Source organism: Salvelinus alpinus, chromosome 29 (assembly GCF_045679555.1).
Source record: "Salvelinus alpinus chromosome 29, SLU_Salpinus.1, whole genome shotgun sequence".
Lineage (NCBI taxonomy): Eukaryota > Metazoa > Chordata > Actinopteri > Salmoniformes > Salmonidae > Salvelinus > Salvelinus alpinus.
In genome coordinates, this window is record NC_092114.1 from 34,786,001 (window position 1) to 34,807,020 (window position 21,020).

General features: G+C 43.9%; 1 protein-coding gene across 1 annotated transcript in view; it reads right to left on the reverse strand.

The window, feature by feature from the left end:
* mtx1b (metaxin 1b) overlaps positions 1-21,020 on the reverse strand; it is a 33,633-nt gene that overhangs the window by 2,865 nt on the left and 9,748 nt on the right. The window contains exons 2-4 of the mRNA XM_071373755.1: positions 20,828-20,897; positions 19,227-19,312; positions 4,012-4,104 (exon numbers count right to left, since the gene is read on the reverse strand). Of these exons, the coding sequence (XP_071229856.1) occupies positions 4,012-4,104; positions 19,227-19,312; positions 20,828-20,897 (249 nt within the window). The remainder of the gene's footprint in view (positions 1-4,011; positions 4,105-19,226; positions 19,313-20,827; positions 20,898-21,020) is intronic.

The following is a 21,020-nucleotide window of genomic DNA, read 5'->3' on the forward strand; positions in this document are numbered from 1 at the left end:
ATATAGGCGTTCTTCCTACCACAGTTTAATGGCTGTGATAGGATGGAACAACAACATTGTAGTTACTCCACAATACTAACCTAATTGATTGAGTGAAAAGGAGGAAGCCTGTATAGAAAACAAATCTCTCAAAACATGCATCTTGTTTTCAACAAGGCACTAAAGTAATAGTGCAAAAAAACACATTGCTGATTACCACTTTCCATATTTTCAAGCATAGTGGTGGCTGGCTCATGTTATGGTTATGCTTGTAATCGTTAAGGACCGGGGAGTTTTTCAGGATAAAAAAAGAAATGTAATGGAGCTAAGCACAGGCAAAATCCTTGAGTAAAACCTGGTTAAGTCTGCTTTCCACCAGACACTCAGAGATGAATTCACCTTTCAGCAGTACAATAACCTAAAACACAAGGCCAAAACTACACTGGAGTTGCTTACCAAGAAGACAGTGAATGTTCCCAAGTGGTCAAGTTACAGTTCTGACTTAAATCTGCTTGAATCTATTGCAAGACTTGAAAATGGTTGTCTAACAATGATCAACAACCAATTTGATAGAACTTAAATAATTTAGAATATAATAAAAATGGGCAAATGTTGTACAATTCAGGTGTGCAAAGCTCTTAGAGACTTACCCAGAAAGACTTACAGCTTTAATCAAAGGTGTATCACTGCCAAAGGTGTAACATGTATTGACTCAGGAGTGTGAATATTTATGTAAAAGGAGATACACTATATATACAAAAGTATGTGGACACCCCTTTAAAGTAATGGATTGGTTATTTCAGCCACACCTGTTGCTGACAGGTCTATCAAATTGAGCACACCGCCATGCAATCTCCATAGACAAACATAGGCAGTAGAATGGCCTTACTAAAGATCTCAGTGACTTTCAACATGGCACTGTCATAGGAAGCCACCTTTCCAACAAGTCAGTTTGTCAAATTTCTTCCCTGCTAGAGCTCCCCGGTCAACTATAAGTGCTGTTATTGTGAATTGGAAACATCTAGGAGCAACAACAGCTCAGCCACGAAATGGTAGGCCACACAAGCTCACAGAATGAGCGAGTAAAACTTGTCTGTCCTTGGTTGAAACACTCACTACCGAGTTCTAAACTGCCTCTGGAAGCATCATCAGTACAATAACTGTTGGTTGGAAGCTTTATGAAATGGGTTTCCATGGCCGAGCAGCCGCACACAAGCATAAGATCACCATGTGCAACGCCAAGCGTCGGCTGGAGTGGTGTAAAGCTCTTCGCCATTGGACTCTGGAGCAGTGGAAACGCGTTCTCTGGAGTGATGAATAACGCTTCACCATCTGGCAGTCTGACGGTCGAATATGGGTTTAACGGATGCCAGGAGAACACCACCTGCCCGAATGCATAGTGCCAACTGTAAAGTTTGGTGGAGGAGGAATAATGGTCTGAGGTTGTTTTTCATGGTTTGTGCCAGTGAAGGGAAATCTTAAAGCTACAGCATACAATGACATTCTAGACGATTCTGTGATTTGTGGCAACATTTTAGGGAAGGCCTTGTGCACAAAGCCATGTCCATACAGAAATGGTTTGTCAAACATCTTACGGATTAATTGGAATGCCAACTGCGTGCCAGGCCTAATTGCCCAACCTCACTAATGCTTGTGGCTGAATGGATGCAAGTCCCCGCAGCAATGTTCCAACGTCTAGTGGAAAGCCTTCCCAGAAGAAGGTGTTCGATAAGCAGGTGTCCACATACCTTTGGTCATGTAGTGCATTTCAATTTCAATAAATTTGCAAACGTTTCTAAAAACATGTTTTCATTGTCATTATGGGGTACTGTGTGTAGAAAAAAAAGTATTTAATCAATTTTGAATTCAGGCTGTAACAACAAAATGTGGAATAAGTCAAGGGGGTATGAAAACTTTCTGAAGGCATTGTAAATGGATGGAGGAGAACAGAAGAGGCAGGTACCATAGATTGCGACCATTATGTACTGCTAGAGCAACTACAACAAATGATCAAAGGCACGTTATAGATCCAACACACAACAATGAAGATCAAATGCACCTTTTTTCAAAACACACCTGTGATCTTTTCAAGGTGGAGAAAGGTGCGTGTTCCACAGTAGTTCCTACCCTGTCAACACCATAGGTTATCTAACGGTCAACTCCCAATACCAGACAGAATTAATAGAACAGGACCACCCTGACTTTCCAATATGGGAAACAGTTGATCCTATTGTTGAAAATAGTATCAATGGCTAGGATTCCAATTTTGAATTTGATGACATAATTCATGCGATTTAACCAGGGGCACAACGGCATTTAACCTGACCATCTTGGGGTGCCATTTTCCTAATAGTAAGGCCACACTGCTGCTCTATTCCCAGGGGCTCAGTGCAGATGCAAGGGGTCACCCCAGGTATGGTCAAACGTACTTGAGACTCTTCCGCTTGTTTCCAGACGCATCTCCTTCCCCTCAGAGACAACGTCTGTCGACTGTTTCATGATCACCTTTTTTTACACAGGAAGCCAGACACTTTTATACGTCGCTCTGGATAAGAGCGTCTGCTAAATGACTTAAATGTAAATGTAAATGTATACAGGAAATGCAGCCCAGGTTGGGCACAGTAAACTTATGAGGATTCTCCACAGGGCCCAAACAGTAAACACAGGCAAGCCTGTCTTGCTCAATCACTGTCCCTGAGCCATGTTCCAATGTCCATATTAGCCTACTACTAAGAATACATGCCCAATACATTGCTGCACACTAAGTGGTATGCTAGAATGAAAATTGGTACATTACCATAGAGCTGGGTACTATCGCTGCTAATCAATGCTCAATTAATCTTCAAAAGCTTTGACGATGAATGCCTACTTTCCCTTCAACATTAAGCTGAGTAGAAATCTATTATTTCATAGTTCTAAAGCATATTTCACAATAACTTACTTTTCTTGTAATATTAAGAGAGCAATTGCATTACCAAGACAAAACCTGGCATGAAGGTCATGAAGGTCAACTTGAAGGTCATGCCAGGCGAAAGCATTTAAAAAAGGTGATATTGATTAGGTGCATGCTGACCACACCGCTCGCGTCGCAAAATAAATGTACACATACATGTTATTCAAATCATTGCACCCACACTGCTCGCGCACGCCAACAAGCGTCTGCGTTGCCAGGCGCTAAAATAGAAATCAGTTCTATTTGTGACGCTGAGCGTGGTGCAAGTTCTGCCTCTCCCATCTCCTCACTGGATTATAGACGCAGATACCCACGTGCCATCTCCTCATTGGTTATACCCACATGGGTGATTGAAAGATGAATTGAGGTCGGTCGTCGTCGTGGTGGTAATACTATGAAAGTTAGATGCCAATCGCCATATAAAGTCCAAAGAAGAAAAAGCCTGGAAGGAGGAGCGATGACTAGAAACGATTTGGTTGACTGTTTTATGTGTGGATTAATTGTCGGAGTAGAGGACCTTATGCATTTCAGGTAAAATAACAACTCAACGTTTATATCCCAGGTCAAATTAGCTAGCAACAGCAAGCTAGGTAAATAGGACAAATTAGCTAGCAACTGCAAGCTGATCGCGTTTGGTGTGGGGGGGGGCAAAATCAATTTGCGCACGATGGCGGGTGGACGAACACACGCGCCCGGTTTGGGTATGGTGTCAGACAGAATTTATTTCCCCTTTTCAATGACTTGCAAGCATTCCTGAATCCACAGGGGTAACTCCAACTCCTCCCCCTGGCACAGACTGAAAGAGCCGAGACCTTTGATATTGTTTGGATCATCATCAACCACCATAGAAAGTCAATAATGGGAATGTTAAGATGTGGATATGGTTATTTGTGAGTGTGTGTGTGTGTTGACCCCATGCCCCTGTTTTACCCTGATCTGCTAAACCATATCCACCCTTTACACCTCTTCTCATCTCACTTTCCCTTTCTATGTTCTACGTATGTGAAGAGAGAAAAACAAACTGTCATCTCTTTCCTCCGGCCTTCCCTCGCCCTCTCCACATGCAGACGTTATCTCACCAATGCGGGCAGCAGTTTCTCTTCCAGTAGTGACACAAAGGCCAGAGTGTCCGCCCCTTCCTTGGCTGAGAGGTCATAGTCAGCGTTGTATTTCTGAAAGACAAGGACAGTCAGTCACTTAGTTTAGATATGGGATATCAGGTCCTAGATGAGAGTATGGATGCCGTTACAAAATAGTCAATAGAATTCACCAGGAAAAAAGGCAGTCATAGCAAAAGTTCCAGTGAAAAGGCCTTTACAAAGCACAGAGAGGAATCTATACTGAACTAAAACATAAACGCAACATGTAAAGTGTTGGTCTCATGTTTCTTGAGCTGAAAAGAAAGAACCCTGAAATGTTCCATACGCACAAAATGCTTATTTATCTAATTTTGTGCACATTTGTTTACATCCCTGTTAGTGAGCATTTCTCCTTTGCCAAGATAATCCATCCACCTGACAGGTGTGGCATATCAAGAAGCTGATTAAAAAGCATGATCATTACACAGGTGCACCTTGTGCTAGAGACAATAAAAGGCCACTCTAAAATGTGCAGCTTTGTCACACAAGTCACACAACACAATGCCACAGATGTCTCAAGTTGAGGGAATGTTCAATTGGAATGCTGACTGCAGGAAAATCCACCAGAGCGGTTGCCAGAGATTTGAATGTTCAATTCTCTACCATAAGCCACCTCCAACATAATTTTTGAGATTTTGGCATTACGTCCAACCGGACTAAAAACCGCAGACCACATGTAACCACGCCAGCCGAGGACCTCCACATCCGTCTTCTTCACCTGACCGATTGTCTGAGATCAGCCACCCGGACAGCTGATGAAACTGAGGAGTATTTCTGTCTGTAATAAATCCCTTTTGTGGGGGAAAAACTAATTCTGATTGGCTGGGCCTGGCTCCGCAGTGGGTGGGCCTATGCCCTCTCAGGCCCAACCATGGCTGCACCCCTGCCCAGTCATGTGAAATCTGTAGATTTGGGCCTAATTAATATATTTCAATTGACTGATTTCCTTATATGAACTGTAACTGAGTAAAATCTTAATTGTTGCATTTATATTTTTGGCATATATATATATATATATATTTACACACACAAGTCAAAAGTTTGGACACTCATTCAATGGTTTTTCTTTATTTTTACTATTTTCTACATTGTAGAATAATACTGAAGATATACAACACATAAGGAATCATGTAGTAACCAAAAACAAAAAGTGTTAAAACAAATCAAAATATATTTTATATTTGAGATTCTTCAAAGTAGCCACCCTTTGCCTTGATGACAGCTTTGCACACTCTTGGCATTCTCTCAACTAGCTTCATGAGGTAGTCACCTGGAATGCATTTCGATTTGTGGAATTTCTTTCCTTCTTAATGCGTTTGAGCCAATCAGTTGTGTTGTGACAAGGTAGGGGTGGTATACAGAAGATAGCCATATTTGGTAAAATACCAAGTCCATATTATAGCAAGAACAGCTCAAATAAGCAAAGAGAAATGACAGTTCGTCATTACTTTTAGACAGGAGGGTCAGTCAATCCGGAACAATTCAAGAACTTTGACCGTTTCTTCAAGTGCAGTCGGAAAAAAACATCAAGCACTATGATGAAACTGGCTCATGAGGACCGCCACAGGAAAGGAAGACCCAGAGTTACCTTTGCTGCAGAGGATAAGTTCCTTAGAGTTACCATCCTCAGAAATCGGCAATTAACTGCACCTTAGATTGTTACTGGAACTCTGTGAGGTGCAGACACATCTCAACATCAACTGTTCAGAGGAGACTGCGTGAATCAGGCCCTCATGGTTGAATTGCTGCAAAGAAACCACTACTAAAAGGACACCAATAAGAAGAAGAGACTTGCTTGGGCCAAGAAACACGAGCAATGGACATTAGACTGGTGGAAATCTGTCCTTTGGTCTAATGAGTCCAAATTTGAGATTTTCGGTTCCAACCATTGTGTCTTTGTGAGACGCAGAGTAGGTGAACGGATGATCTCTGCATGTGAGGTTCCCACTGTGAAGCACGTAGGTGGTGGTGTGATGGTGCTTTTCTGGTGACACGGTCTGTGATTTATTTAGAGTTCAAGGCACACTTAACCAGCATGGCTACCACAGCATTCTACAGCGATACGCCATCCCATCTGGTTTGCGCATAGGGGGACTATAATTCATTTGTTTTTCAACAGGACAATGACCCAACACACCTCCAGGCTGTGTAAGGGCTATTTGACCAAGAAGGAGAGTGATGGAGTGCTCAATCAGATGATCTAGCCTCCACAATCCCCCGACCTCAACCCAATTGAGATGGTTTGGGATGAGTTGGATCGCAGAATGAAGGAAAAGCAGCCAACAAGTGCTCAGTATATGTGGGAACTCCAAGACTGTTGGAAAAACATTCCAGGTGAAGCTGGTTGAGAGAATGCCAACAGTGTGCAAAGCTGTCAAGGCAAAGGGTGGCTACTTTGAAGAATCTCAAATATAAAATACATTTTGATTTGTTTAACACTTTTTTGGTTACTACTCGATTCCATATGTTATTTCATAGTTTTGATGTCTTTACAATCATTCTACAACGTAGAAAATAGTAAAAATATAGAAAACCCTTGAATGAGTAGGTGTGTGTGTACATGCATACATACATACATATATATATTACCAGTAAAAAATTGAGAGCCATATCCCTGTAATGCTTAGAGAAAATCTAATGTCAAGTGTAATTGAAGTGTTGTGGTTGTATGTTCACCTGCCTCATCAAAACCAATTCTTCCTTTGGCCGCCTCTCCTTCCAGTTCTCTGCTGCCAATGACTGGAACGAACTACAAAAATCTCTGAAACTGGAAACACTTATCTCCCTCACTAGCTTTAAGCACCAGCTGTCAGAGCAGCTCATAGATTACTGCACCTGTACATAGCCCATCTATAATTTAGCCCAAACAACTACCTCTTTACCTACTGTATTTATTTATTTATTTTGCTCCTTTGCACCCCATTATTTCTGTCTCTACTTTGCGCTTTCTTCCACTGCAAACCAACCATTCCAGTGTTTTTAGTTTTTATTTTACTTGCTGTGTTGTATTTACTTCGCCACCATGGCCTTTTTATATTTTTTATTTATTTATACATATATTTGTTTGCCTTCACCTCCCTTATCTCACCTCACTTGCTCACATTGTATATAGACTTATTTTTTTTCACTGTATCATTGACTATATGTTTGTTTTACTCCATGTGTAACTATGTGTTGTTGTATGTGTCGAACTGCTTTGCTTTATCTTGGCCAGGTCGCAATTGTAAATGAGAACGTGTTCTCAATTTGCCTACCTGGTTAAATAAATGTTAAATAAAAAGACAAAAAAAAAAAAACTATTATTTCAGGGAGTTGCTATACTGTAGGTCACCAAGTGCTAACAATCAGTATCTATATAATGTGTGTGAAATGCTTGATATTGTATGTGATGTAAACAGGTCTACTTTCTTGGGGACCTGCATATTGATTGGTTTTCATCAAGCGGAAGCTTCTCACTGTAACCAGTGCCTGTAATCTGGTTCAGGTTATTAATCAACCTACCAGGGTGTTTACAAACACTACAGGAACTATATCATCCACATGTATTGATCAAATTTCTTCTAATACTGTAGAAAAGGGATCTTCAACTAGATTAAACCGCCGGCCAATTTTTTATTGAGCGGATGGTCAGGAGGCCGGAACTTAATTACAAATATTTTGTAGACTGCAAATTGACCACAAGTAGTACAAAACAGTTATATACCTCAGCTGAATCTGGTAATGAATGGTGTGGCTGTTGAGCAAGTTGAGGAGACTAAAGTAACCATAGATTGTAAACTGTCATGGTAAAAACATATTGATTCAATGGTTGTAAAGATTGGGAGAGGTCTGTCCATGATAAAGAGATGCTCTGCTTTTTGACACCACACTCCACAAAGCAAGTCCTGTCGGCTCTAGTTGTATCTTATCTTGATTATTTTCCAGTCAGAAGTGCTGCAAAGAAGGCTGCAGCTGGCCTAGAACAGAATGGCAAGTTTTGCTCTTCATTGTAATCAAAGAGCAAATATCAATAATATGCATGCTAGTCTTTCTTAGCTAAGAGTTGAGGAAATACTAACTGCATCACTTGTTTTTATAAGAGATGTTGTTTACATAGTCAATTTACACACAGCACTGGCAAAATTCAAGGAAACATACAGTATTATACAGAGTCATGATAGCATGGAACTCCCTACCTTCTCATACAGTGCAAGTGAACAGCAAACCTGGTTTCAAAAAACAAATAAAGCAACACCTCTTGGCACAATGTAAATAGTCTGGTGGCCATTTGATTAACTGTTCAGCAGTCTTATGGCATGGGGGTCGAAGCTGTTAATTAAGGAGCCTTTTGGTTCTAGACATGGCGCTCCGGTACCGCTTGCCGTGCGGTAGCAGAGAAAACAGTCTATGACTTGGGTGACTGAAGTCTCTGACGTTTTTTGGGGCTTTCCTCTGACACCTCCTAGTAGTATATAGGTCCTGGGTGGCAGGAAGCTTGGCCCCAGAGATGTACTGGGCCGTACGCACTACCCTCTGTAGCGCCTTACGGTCAGATGCCGAGCAGTTGCCATACCAGGCGGTGATGCAACTGGTCAGGATGCTCTCGATGGTGCAGATGTAGAACTTTTTGAGGATCTGGGGACCCATGCCAAATATTTTCAGTCTCCTGAAGGGGAAAAGGTGTTGTTGTGCCCTCTTCACGACTGTCTTGGTGTGTTTGGACCATGATAGTTTGTTGGTGATGTGGACACCAAGGAACTTGAAGCTCTCAACCTGCTCCACTACAGCCCCGTCGATGTTAATGGGGGCCTGTTCGGACCGCCTTTTACTGTAGTCCACGATCATCTCCTTTGTCTTGCTCACATTGAGGGAGAGGTTGTTGTCTCATCGTTGTTGGTGATCAGGCCTACCACTGTTGTGTCGTCAGCAAACTTACTGATGGTGTTGGAGTCGTGTTTGGCCACACAATCGTGGGTGAACAGGGAGTACAGGAGGGGACTACACACCCCTGAGGGGCCCCATTGTTGAGGATCAGCGTGGCATATGTGTTGTTGCCTACCCTTACCACCTGAGGGCGGCCCGTCAGGAAGTCCAGGATCCAGTTGCAGAGGGAGGTGTTTAGTCCCAGGGTCCTTAGCTTAGTGATGAGCTTTGTGGGCACTATGGTGTTGAAAGCTGAGCTGTAGTCAATGAACAGCATTCTCACATAGTTGTTCCTTTTGTCCAGGTGGGAAAAGGCAGTGTGGAATGCGATTGAGATTGTGTCATCTGTGGATCTGTTGGGGCGGTATGCGATTTGGAGTGGGTCTAGGGAATCCGGGAGGATGCTGTTGATGTGAGCCATGACCAGCCTTTCAAAGCACTACATGGCGACCGACGTGAGTGCTACGGGGCGGAAATCATTTAGGCGGGTTACCTTTGCTTCCTTGGGCACAGGGACTATGGTGGTCTGCTCGAAACATGTAGGTATTACAGACTCGGTCAGGGAGATGTTTAAAATGTAAGTGAAGACACTTGCCAGTTGGTCTGGGCGTGCTTTGAGTACACGTCCTGGTAATCTGTCTGGCTCCGCGGCTTTGTGAATGTTGACCCGTTTAAAAGGTCTTGCTCACATCGGCTACCGAGAGCGTTGTCACACAGTCGTCCAGAACAGCTGGTGCTCTTGTGCATGCGTCAGTGTTGCTTGCTCGTTTGGTAGGCTCGCGTCACTGGGCAGCTCACGTCTGGGTTTCCCTTTGTGGTCTGTAATAGTTTTCACCCCTGCCACATCCGACGAGCGTCAGAGCTGGTGTAGTAGGATTCAATCTTAATACTGTATTGACGCTTTGCTTGTTTGATGGTTCATCTGAGGGCATAGCAGAATTTCTTATAAGTGTCCGGATTAGTGTCCACCTCCTTGAAAGCGGCAGCTCTAGCCTTTAGATCAATGTGGATGTTACCTGTAATCCATGGCTTCTGGTTGGGATATGTACGTACGGTCACTGTGGGGACGACGTCGTTGATGCACTTATTGATAAAGCCGATGACTTAGGTGGTATACTCCTCAATGCCATTGGATGAATCCCGGAACATATTCCAGTCTGTGCTAGAAAAACAGTTTTGTAGCGTAGCATTCGCATCACCTGACCACTTCTGTATTGAGTGAGTCACTGCTACTTCCTGCTTTAGTTTTTGCTTGTAAGCAGGAATCAGGAGGATATAATTGTGGTCAGAGTTGCCAAATGGAGGGTGGGGGAGAGGTTTGTATGCATCTCTGTGTGTGGAGTAAAGGTGGTCTAGGTCTTTTTATCGCCCTCCAGGTTCCCTTGGAGAGTTCATCAATGAGCTTGACGCCCTGATAAGTTCCTTTCCTGAGGATGGCTCACCTCTCACAGTTCTGGGTGACTTTAACCTCCCCACGTCTACCTTTGACTCATTCCTCTCTGCCTCCTTCTTTCCACTCCTCTCCTCTTTTGACCTCACCCTCTCACCTTCCCCCCCTACTCACAAGGCAGGCAATACGCTTGACCTCATCTTTACTAGATGCTGTTCTTCCACTAATCTCATTGCAACTCCCCTCCAAGTCTCCGACCACTACCTTGTATCCTTTTCCCTCTCGCTCTCATCCAACACTTCCCACACTGCCCCTACTCGGATGGTATCGCGCCGTCTCAACCTTCGCTCTCTCTCCCCCGCTACTCTCTCCTCTTCCATCCTATCATCTCTTCCCTCTGCTCAAACCTTCTCCAACCTATCTCCTGATTCTGCCTCCTCAACCCTCCTCTCCTCCCTTTCTGCATCCTTTGACTCTCTATGTCCCCTATCCTCCAGGCCGGCTCGGTCCTCCCCTCCTGCTCCGTGGCTCGACGACTCATTGCGAGCTCACAGAACAGGGCTCCGGGCAGCCGAGCGGAAATGGAGGAAAACTCGCCTCCCTGCGGACCTGGCATCCTTTCACTCCCTCCTCTCTACATTCTCCTCTTCTGTCTCTGCTGCTAAAGCCAATTTCTACCACTCTAAATTCCAAGCATCTGCCTCTAACCCTAGGAAGCTCTTTGCCACCTTCTCCTCCCTCCTGAATCCTCCTCCCCCCTCCTCCCTCTCTGCTGATGACTTCGTCAACCATTTTGAAAAGAAGGTCGACGACATCCGATCCTCGTTTGCTAAGTCAAACGACACCGCTGGTTCTGCTCACACTGCCCTACCCTGTGCTTTGACCTCTTTCTCCCCTCTCTCTCCAGATGAAATCTCGCGTCTTGTGACGGCCGGCCGCCCAACAACCTGCCCGCTTGACCCTATCCCCTCCTCTCTTCTCCAGACCATTTCCGGAGACCTTCTCCCTTACCTCACCTCGCTCATCAACTCATCCTTGACCGCTGGCTACGTCCCTTCCGTCTTCAAGAGAGCGAGAGTTGCACCCCTTCTGAAAAAACCTACACTCGATCCCTCCGATGTCAACAACTACAGACCAGTATCCCTTCTTTCTTTTCTCTCCAAAACTCTTGAACGTGCCGTCCTTGGCCAGCTCTCCTGCTATCTCTCTCAGAATGACCTTCTTGATCCAAATCAGTCAGGTTTCAAGACTAGTCATTCAACTGAGACTGCTCTTCTCTGTGTCACGGAGGCGCTCCGCACTGCTAAAGCTAACTCTCTCTCCTCTGCTCTCATCCTTCTAGACCTATCGGCTGCCTTTGATACTGTGAACCATCAGATCCTCCTCTCCACCCTCTCCGAGCTGGGCATCTCCGGCGCGGCCCACGCTTGGATTGCGTCCTACCTGACAGGTCGCTCCTACCAGGTGGCGTGGCGAGAATCTGTCTCCGCACCACGTGCTCTCACCACTGGTGTCCCCCAGGGCTCTGTTCTAGGCCCTCTCCTATTCTCGCTATACACCAAGTCACTTGGCTCTGTCATATCCTCACATGGTCTCTCCTATCATTGCTATGCAGACGACACACAATTAATCTTCTCCTTTCCCCCCTCTGATAACCAGGTGGTGAATCGCATCTCTGCATGTCTGGCAGACATATCAGTGTGGATGACGGATCACCACCTCAAGCTGAACCTCGGCAAGACGGAGCTGCTCTTCCTCCCGGGGAAGGACTGCCCGTTCCATGATCTCGCCATCACGGTTGACAACTCCATTGTGTCCTCCTCCCAGAGTGCTAAGAACCTTGGCGTGATCCTGGACAACACCCTGTCGTTCTCAACTAACATCAAGGCGGTGACCCGTTCCTGTAGGTTCATGCTCTACAACATTCGCAGAGTACGACCCTGCCTCATGCAGGAAGCGGCGCAGGTCCTAATCCAGGCACTTGTCATCTCCCGTCTGGATTACTGCAACTCGCTGTTGGCTGGGCTCCCTGCCTGTGCCATTAAACCCCTACAACTCATCCAGAACGCCGCAGCCCGTCTGGTGTTCAACTTTCCCAAGTTCTCTCACGTCACCCCGCTCCTCCGCTCTCTCCACTGGCTTCCAGTTGAAGCTCGCATCCGCTACAAGACCATGGTGCTTGCCTACGGAGCTGTGAGGGGAACGGCACCTCCGTACCTTCAGGCTCTGATCAGGCCCTACACCCAAACAAGGGCACTGCGTTCATCCACCTCTGGCCTGCTCGCCTCCCTACCTCTGAGGAAGTACAGTTCCCGCTCAGCCCAGTCAAAACTGTTCACTGCTCTGGCACCCCAATGGTGGAACAAACTCCCTCACGACGCCAGGTCAGCGGAGTCAATCACCACCTTCCGGAGACACCTGAAACCCCACCTCTTTAAGGAATACCTAGGATAGGATAAAGTAATCCTTCTAAACCCCCCCCCCTTAAAAGAGTTAGATGCACTATTGTAAAGTGGTTGTTCCACTGGATATCATAAGGTGAATGCACCAATTTGTAAGTCGCTCTGGATAAGAGCGTCTGCTAAATGACTTAAATGTAAATGTAGAGCTTTTTCCCTCTGGTTGCACATGTGACATGCTGGTAGAAATGAGGTAAAACGGATTTATGTCCCTGGCCACTAGGAGCGCCACTTCTGGATGAGCATTTTCTTGTTTGCTTATGGCCTTAAATAGAGTTGGTTGAGTGTGGTCTTAGTGCCAGCATCGGTTTGTGTTGGTAAATAGACACGAATAATAGATAGTAGATAGTATGGTCTACAGCTTATAAGGTTATACCTTATACCTTATAAGGTTATAGCTTATACCTCAGGCAAGCAATACCTCAAGACTTTGCGAACCAACTGTTATTGACAAATAGACACACAGCCCTCGTCTTACCAGACGTAGCTTCTCTGTCCTGCCACGACTCGGTGAAACATAAGATATTACAGTTAATGTCCCGTTGGTAGGATAATCTTCATCGTAGGTCATCGATTTCATTTTCCAATGATTGCGCGTTGGCAAATAGAATGGATGGCAGTGGGAGTTTACTCGCTCGCCTACGAAATCTCAGAAGGCAGTCCGACCTCTGATCCCCTTTTTCTCCATCTTTTCTTCACGCAAATGACAGGGATTTGGGCCTGTTACCGAGAAAGCAGTATATCCTTCGTGTCGGACTCGTTAAAGGAAAAAGCTTCTTCCAGTTCGTGGTGAGTAATCGCTGTTCTGATGTAAAGAAGTTATTTTGGGTCATAAGAGACGGTAGCAGCAATATTATGTACAAAATAAGTTAAACGCAAAAAAAATTCAATAATACAAAATAGCATGTGACCTACTTGTTGTGTGTATGAACTGACATATGTGTAACTGATGCAAACACACATGCACACTACACAACATTAGTCACTTTAAACAATGCCACTTTAATAATGTTTACATATCTTATATTACTCATTTCACATGTATATACTGTATTTTATACCACCAATTGCACCTTGCCTATGCCGCTCGGCCATCGCTCATCCATATACTTATATGTACATATTCTCATTCACCCCTTTAGATTTGTGTGTATAACTAGTTTTTCAACCACTCCACAAATTTCTTGTTAACAAACTATAGTTTTGGCAAGTCGGTTAGGACATCTACTTTGTGCATGACAAAAGTCATTTTTACAACAACTGTGTACAGACAGATTATTTCATTTATAATTCACTGTATCACAATTCCAGTGGGTCAGAAGTTTACATACACTAAGTTGACTGTGCCTTTAAACAGCTTGAAAAATGTCATGGCGTTAGAAGCTTCTGATAGGCTAATTGACATCATTTGAGTCAATTGGAGGTGTACCTGTGGATGTATTTCAAGGCCTACCTTCAAACTCAGTGCCTCTTTGCTTGACATCATGGGAAAATCAACAACAAGAAATCTGCCAAGACCTCAGAAAAAGAATTGCAGACCTCCACAAGTCTGGAAATTGCTCCCAAGGATGAACCAAACGCCTGAAGGTACCACGTCCATCTGTACAAGCAATAGTACGCAAGTATAAACACGATGGGACCACGCAGCCTTCATACCGCTCAGGAAGAAGACGTGTTCTGTCTCCTAGAGATGAATGTACTTTGGTGCAAAAAAATCCCAGACAACAGTAAATTACCTTGTGAAGATGCTGGAGGAAACAGGTACAAAAGTATCTATATCCACAGTAAAACGAGTCCTATATTGACATAACCTGAAAGGCTGTGCAGCAAGGAAGAAGCCACTGCTCCAAAACTGCCATAAAAAAAGCTAGACTGCGGTTTGCGACTACACATGGGGACAAAGATCATACATACTTTTTGGAGAAATATCCTCTGATCTGATTAAAGAAAAATAGAACTGTTTGTCCATAATGACCATCATTATGTTTGGAGGAAAAAGGGGGAGGCTTGCAAGCCGAAGAACACCATCCCAACCGCGAAGCACGGGGGTGGCAGCATCATGTTGTGGGTGTGCTTTGCTGCAGGAGGGACTGGTGCACTTCACAAAATAGATGGCATCATTAGGGAGGAAAATTATGTGGCTATATTGAAGCAACATCTCAAGACATCAGTCAGGAAGTTAAAGCTTGGTCGCAAATGGGTCTTCCAAATGGACAATGACCACAAGCACTTCCAAAGTTGTGGCAAAATGGCTTAAGGACAACAAATCAAGGTATTGGAGTGGCCTGACCACAAAGCCCTGACCTCAATCCTATAGAAAATGTGTGGGCAAAACTGAAAAAGTGTGTGTGTGAGCAAGGAGGCCTACAAACCTGACTCAGTTACATCAGCTCTGTCAGGAGGAATGGGCCAACATTCACCCAACTTATTGGGGGAAGCTTGTGGAAGGCTACCCGAAACGTTTGACCCAAGTTAAACAATTTAAAGGCAATGCTACCAAATACTAACTGAGTGCATGTAAACTTCTGACCCACTGGGAATGTGATGAAAGAAATAAAAGCTGAAATAAATCATTCTCTCTACTATTATTCTGGCATTTCACATTCTTAAAATAAAGTGGTGATCCTAACTGACCTAAGACAGGGAATTTTTACTAGGATTAAATGTCAGGAATTGTGAAAAACTGAGTTTAAATGTATTTGGCTAAGGTGTATGTAAACTTCTGACTTCAACTGTAGTTGTTGGGAAATTGTTAGATTACTTGTTAGATATTACTGCACTGTCGGAACTAGAAGCACAAGCATTTTGCTACACTTGCATTAACATAAAACAATTTAGATTTCTTTTTTCACCTTTATTTAGGCCAGTTGAGAACAAGTTGAGAACAAGTTCTCATTTACAACTGCGACCTGGCCAAGATAAAGCAAACAGTTCGACAAAAACAACAACAGAGTTACAAACAAACATACAGTAAATAACACAATAGAAAAATCTATATACAGTGTGTGCAAATGTAGTAAGATTAGGGAGGTAAGGCAATAAATAGGCCATAGTGGTGAAATAATTAAAATTTAGCATTAACACTGGAGTGATAGATGTGCAGAAGATGATGTGCAAGTAGGGATACTGGGGTGCAAAAGAGCAAAAATAAATAACAATATGGGGATGAGGTAGTTGGGTGGGCTATTTACAGATGGGCTGTGTACAGATGCAGTGATCGGTAAGCTGCTCTGACAGCTGATGCTTAAAGTTAGTAAAGGAGATATAAGACTCCATCTTCAGTGATTTTTGCAATTTGTTCCAGTCATTGGCAGCAGAGAACTGGAAGGAAAGGCGGCCAAAGTAGGTGTTGGCTTTGGGGATGACCAGTGAAAGATACCTGCTGGAGCGTGTGCTACGGGTGGATGTTGCTATGGTGACCAGTGAGCTGACATAAGGCGGGGCTTTACCTAGCAAATACTTATAGATGACCTGGAGCCAGTGGGTTTGGCGACGAATATGAAGCGAGGGCCAGCCAATGAGAGCAAACAGGTCGCAGTGGTGGGTAGTATATGGAGCTTTGGCGACAAAATGGATGGCACTGTGATAGACTACATCCAATTTTCTGAGTAGAGTGTTGGAGGCTATTTTGTAAATGTCATTGCCGAAGCCAAGGATCGGTAGGATAGTCAGTTTTACAAGGGTATGTTTAGCAGCATGAGTGAAGGAGGCTTAGGAAGCCAATTCCAGATTTAATTTTGGATTGGTGATGCTTAATGTGAGTCTGGAACGAGAATGTCCAGTCTAACCAGACACCTAGGTATTTGTAGTTGTCCACATATTCTAAGTCAGAACCGTCCAGAGTAGTGATGCTAGGCGGGCGGGTGCGGGCAGCGATCGGTTGAAGAGCATGCATTAAATTTTACTAGCATTTAAGAGCAGTTGGAGGCCATGGAAGAGTGTTGTATGGCATTGAAGCTCGTTTGTTAACAGTGTCCAAAGAAGGGCCAGAAGTATACAGAATGGTGTCGTCTGCGTAGAAATGGATCAGAGAATCACCAGCAGCAAGAGCGACATCATTGATGTATACAGAGAAAAGAGCCGGCCCGAGAATTGAACCCTGTGGCACCCCCATAGAGACTGCCAGAGGTCCGGACAACAGGCCCTCCGATTTGACACACTGAACTCTATCAGAGAAGTAGTTGGTGAACCGGGCGAGGCAGTCATTTGAGAAACCAAGGCTGTAACAGTTTGGGTCTAGAGTGTCTCCCCCTTTGAAGAGGGGGATGACCGCAGCAGCTTTCCAATCTTTGGGGATCTCAGACAATAGGAAAGAGAGGTTGAACAGGCTAGTAATAGGGGTTGCAAGAATTGCGGCGAATAATTTTAGAAAGAGAGGGTCCAGATTGTCTAGCCCAGCTGATTTGTAGGGGTCCAGATTTTGCAGCTCTTTCAGAACATCAGCTATCTGGATTTGGGTGAAGGAGAAGCGGGGGGGCTTGGGCAAATTGCTGCGTGGGGTGCAGAGCTGTTGGCCGGGGTTGGGGTAGCCTGGTGGAAAGTATCGCCAGCCATAGAAAAATGTTTATTGAAATTCTCAATTATCGTGGATTTATCAGTGGTGACAGTGTTTCCTAGCCTCAGAGGAGTGTGCAGCTGGGAAGAGGTGCTCTTATTCTCCATGGACTTTACAGTGTCACAAAACTTTTGGGAATTTGTGCTACAGGATGCACATTTCTGTTTGAAAAAGCTAGCCTTTGCTTTCCTAACTGACTTTGTATTGGTTCCTAACTTCCCTGAAAAGTTGCATATCGCGGGGGCTATTCGATGCTAATGCAGTACGCCACAGGATGTTTCTGTGCTGGTCGAGAGCAGTCAAGTCTGGAGTGAACCAAGGGCTATATCTGCTAACCATGTGTATGTGACCAATAAAATTTGATGTTAATGTTTTTAAATGTATGTAAATAAAGTTTTTTGTCTGTAATGTATTTTTTGTTATGTGTCGGACCCCAATAAGACTGTTGTCATTGGCCCTAACCCCTCAATCTGTAAGGTCGAAGCAATATGGGAGACACTTTACCACAACACTGCTAAACAAATCATCTGTTGCTCAACCTGTGAGGTATACTACAAAGTAGGATCAATGAGTTAGCCAACTCATTTGATAAACAACCAGAAACAACTATTGATTGATTTCTGAAAGCTAAACTTAGATGTGTTTTTGGTTGTTGTAGTCAATTAGACCATGTCCATTTCAAGCTTATCTTTCTAAATTGTAAAAGGTTATTTCAGAATATTAAGGCAAGTTAGCTGGCTAATTTATTCATCCTGATTTGCAGTATACCCCTCTGGTGACTTTATGAGAGCCCCTTCCATCTATGCAGAGTTTATGGCCAAGATTTCTACACCAGAGGCTCATAACCCAGTCTAAAACACTAAATTAAGCCTAGTAAATCACTATGCCAAGACTTTCTACCAATAAAGGTCAATGCAACAACTCATAACCAGTTAACCTCCACCCCCAAGACTCACTGTCCCTGGACAGCAATATATTTAAGGACCTCAAGTTTTGCCTACGGTCTTCCTTTTGCATACCAGTTGTATCAGTTTGGCAGAAGTGAAAGACCCCTGGCACTTATGCAAAAGTGTGCCTTTTTAAGTTTCTTAACCATACTTCTTAATATGGTTGGTTAAATGGTTATATCACATAAAAAATTGTTTAACATAAACTTTAAATCCGAGAGTGTGAACCGCCACTGAGTACTGACGATTTAACTTGAACGCACCAACTAAATAACTAGTGCCCAACCCAACTATAGATATATATTTTTTTACCTATATTTAACTAGGCAAGTCAGTTAAGAACAAATTCTTATTTTCAATGACGGCCTAGGAACAGTGGGTTAACTGCCTTGTTCAGGGGCAGAACGACAGATTTTTACCTTGTCAGCTCGGGGATTCAAACTTGCAACCTTTCGGTTACTAGCCCAACGCTCTAACCACTAGGCTACCCTGCCACCCAGATGTGGATGTCTTGTAGAGATTACCATGTTGTTAGTGGAGCTCAAGAAAACCCTTGTGAAACTAATTTGTGCCTTGATTCTGTATGCCCAGAATTTATATGCAACGGAATATACCTTGAAGCCAAAAGCAGTACAAATTGGAAATCAGTTCCTGACTATGACGATATCTACAAATGGCTCCGGATGTCACTCACCTGTTTGTTACTAAGAATGTCTCAACCATTTAGTGTTACATTAACACACATCTGTTTCCTACAGAACAGCTCATAATTTGGCAGAGCATCGTTACCCGCATGTTCCCTCTCCAAAAGGATGGGGGTGGAGGGGGAGGTTGTCTTTCACCTGTTTACCATTCATCTCCCCTGTGGGAAGAGGAAGAGACATGGTGGGAATAGGACTCACCTGTTTTCTAAGGTGAATGATGATATTACTGGGTTTGGAAAGACTACGAGTACTTTCCTCTGTGGTCTTGAGTGCCGGCAAGGTACCTGAAACAAAGGACCAAAGCAGTCAGCCGAAAGGGTGCTATCAAGGTCGTCTTTATTGCAATCGCGCTGCTCAGATTATCAGACCTCACTCACAACGCGTGGAAAAGTGTTTAACATCTCAGGAAACACATTAATATGATATAGCGATCTTCTGAAATGCGTAGCGGGAATGCAAAAAACAACGATCCAGACAGTAACCATAAAGACCTCAGAGTCGTCTGAACCCCCTGTGGTGTGAAGAAGCCAGGAGGGTGCAGCAAAACTGGGCTGGCATACAAAGGAGGTGGTACTGAGAGATATGAGAACGTCAGGTGCTCGCTGACCTTTTTGACTGTTACCACACGACCTGTGACCCCTGTTCTACTCCAGTGAGAAGAGGGGGAAAGTAAGAGCTTCCTGTTCTCATATATCAAACCATCGCTTTCTTCGTTCCTAAGGGTGAGTGAACGCAGACGGTAAAGTAACGCTATGGGAGTCAGGTGATGTGTGACCCTGTACTGAGTTCAGTGAGGAGGTCCTTCCCAAAAAGGCATGGCGAGTACTAGGGCTGGGAATTTCCAGGGACCTCATTACGATATCAAACTGCTTAGATGCCGATAAGATAAGAATTGCAATTCTCCCGATTCTATTTGTATTGTGATTCGATTGCGATTTGATGTTCCAAACATATTGCTCACTATACACTGTGTATAAAACATTAGGAACACCTTCATAATATTGACTTGCACACCCTTTTGCCCTCAGAACAGTCTCAATTTGTCAGGGCATGAACTCTAAACGGTATCGAAAGCATTCCACAGGGATGTTGGCCCATGTTGACTCCAATGCTTCCCACAGTTGTGTCAAGTTGGCTGGGTGTCCTTTGGGTGGTGGACCATTCTTGATACTCACATGATACTGTTGAGTGTGAAAAACAGCAGCATTGCAGTTATTGACACATTAAAACCGGTGTAGCTGGCACCTACTACCATACCCTGTTGATGGGCATTTCAATCTTTGTCTTGCCCATTCACCCTCTGAATGGCACACATACACAATCCCTGTCTCAATTGTCTCAAGGCTTAAAAATCCTTCCTTAACCTGTCTCCTCCCCTTCATCTAGACTGATTGAAGGGGACTTAACAAGTGACATCAATAAGGGATCATAGCTTTCACCTGGTCCAGTCTATGTCATGGAAAGAGCAAGTGTTCCTAATGTTTTGGACATTCAGTGTGTGTCTGCTGCAGAGACACGAGACAGCATAAGAAAATGACTTTTGATCAGTCATGGAAATAAAAGTGCTGAAAACGTGTTGCCTCACTATGTAAAAGATGAAAAATACTGGAGTTTTAGCGCAAAGACTGCCGACTAGCGCTAGCCAAGCTACCTAGCAAAAAAATACAACATTTCAAATTGATACTTGAAGTCAAAATATCAATATAATATCATCCAAAATAATATTGCAAGATGTATCGATTTTTATCCCCCCATCACTAGTGAGAACAGAACATAGCAGTGCTCTGGGTTGGAATTACCTGTGGGGCTTCTCCAGGGGTTGGTGATCTTGTGGACTTTAAGTGGAGCACCAGCAAATTTGGCATAGGCCTGAGAGAAAGACAGAGAAACAGATGAGCAAACAGTTTCCAATAAAGCTTATGACTCAATATAATAAATGCCATTTAGTAGATGCCTTTATCCAAAGCAAGTTACAGTAACGCGTGCATACAT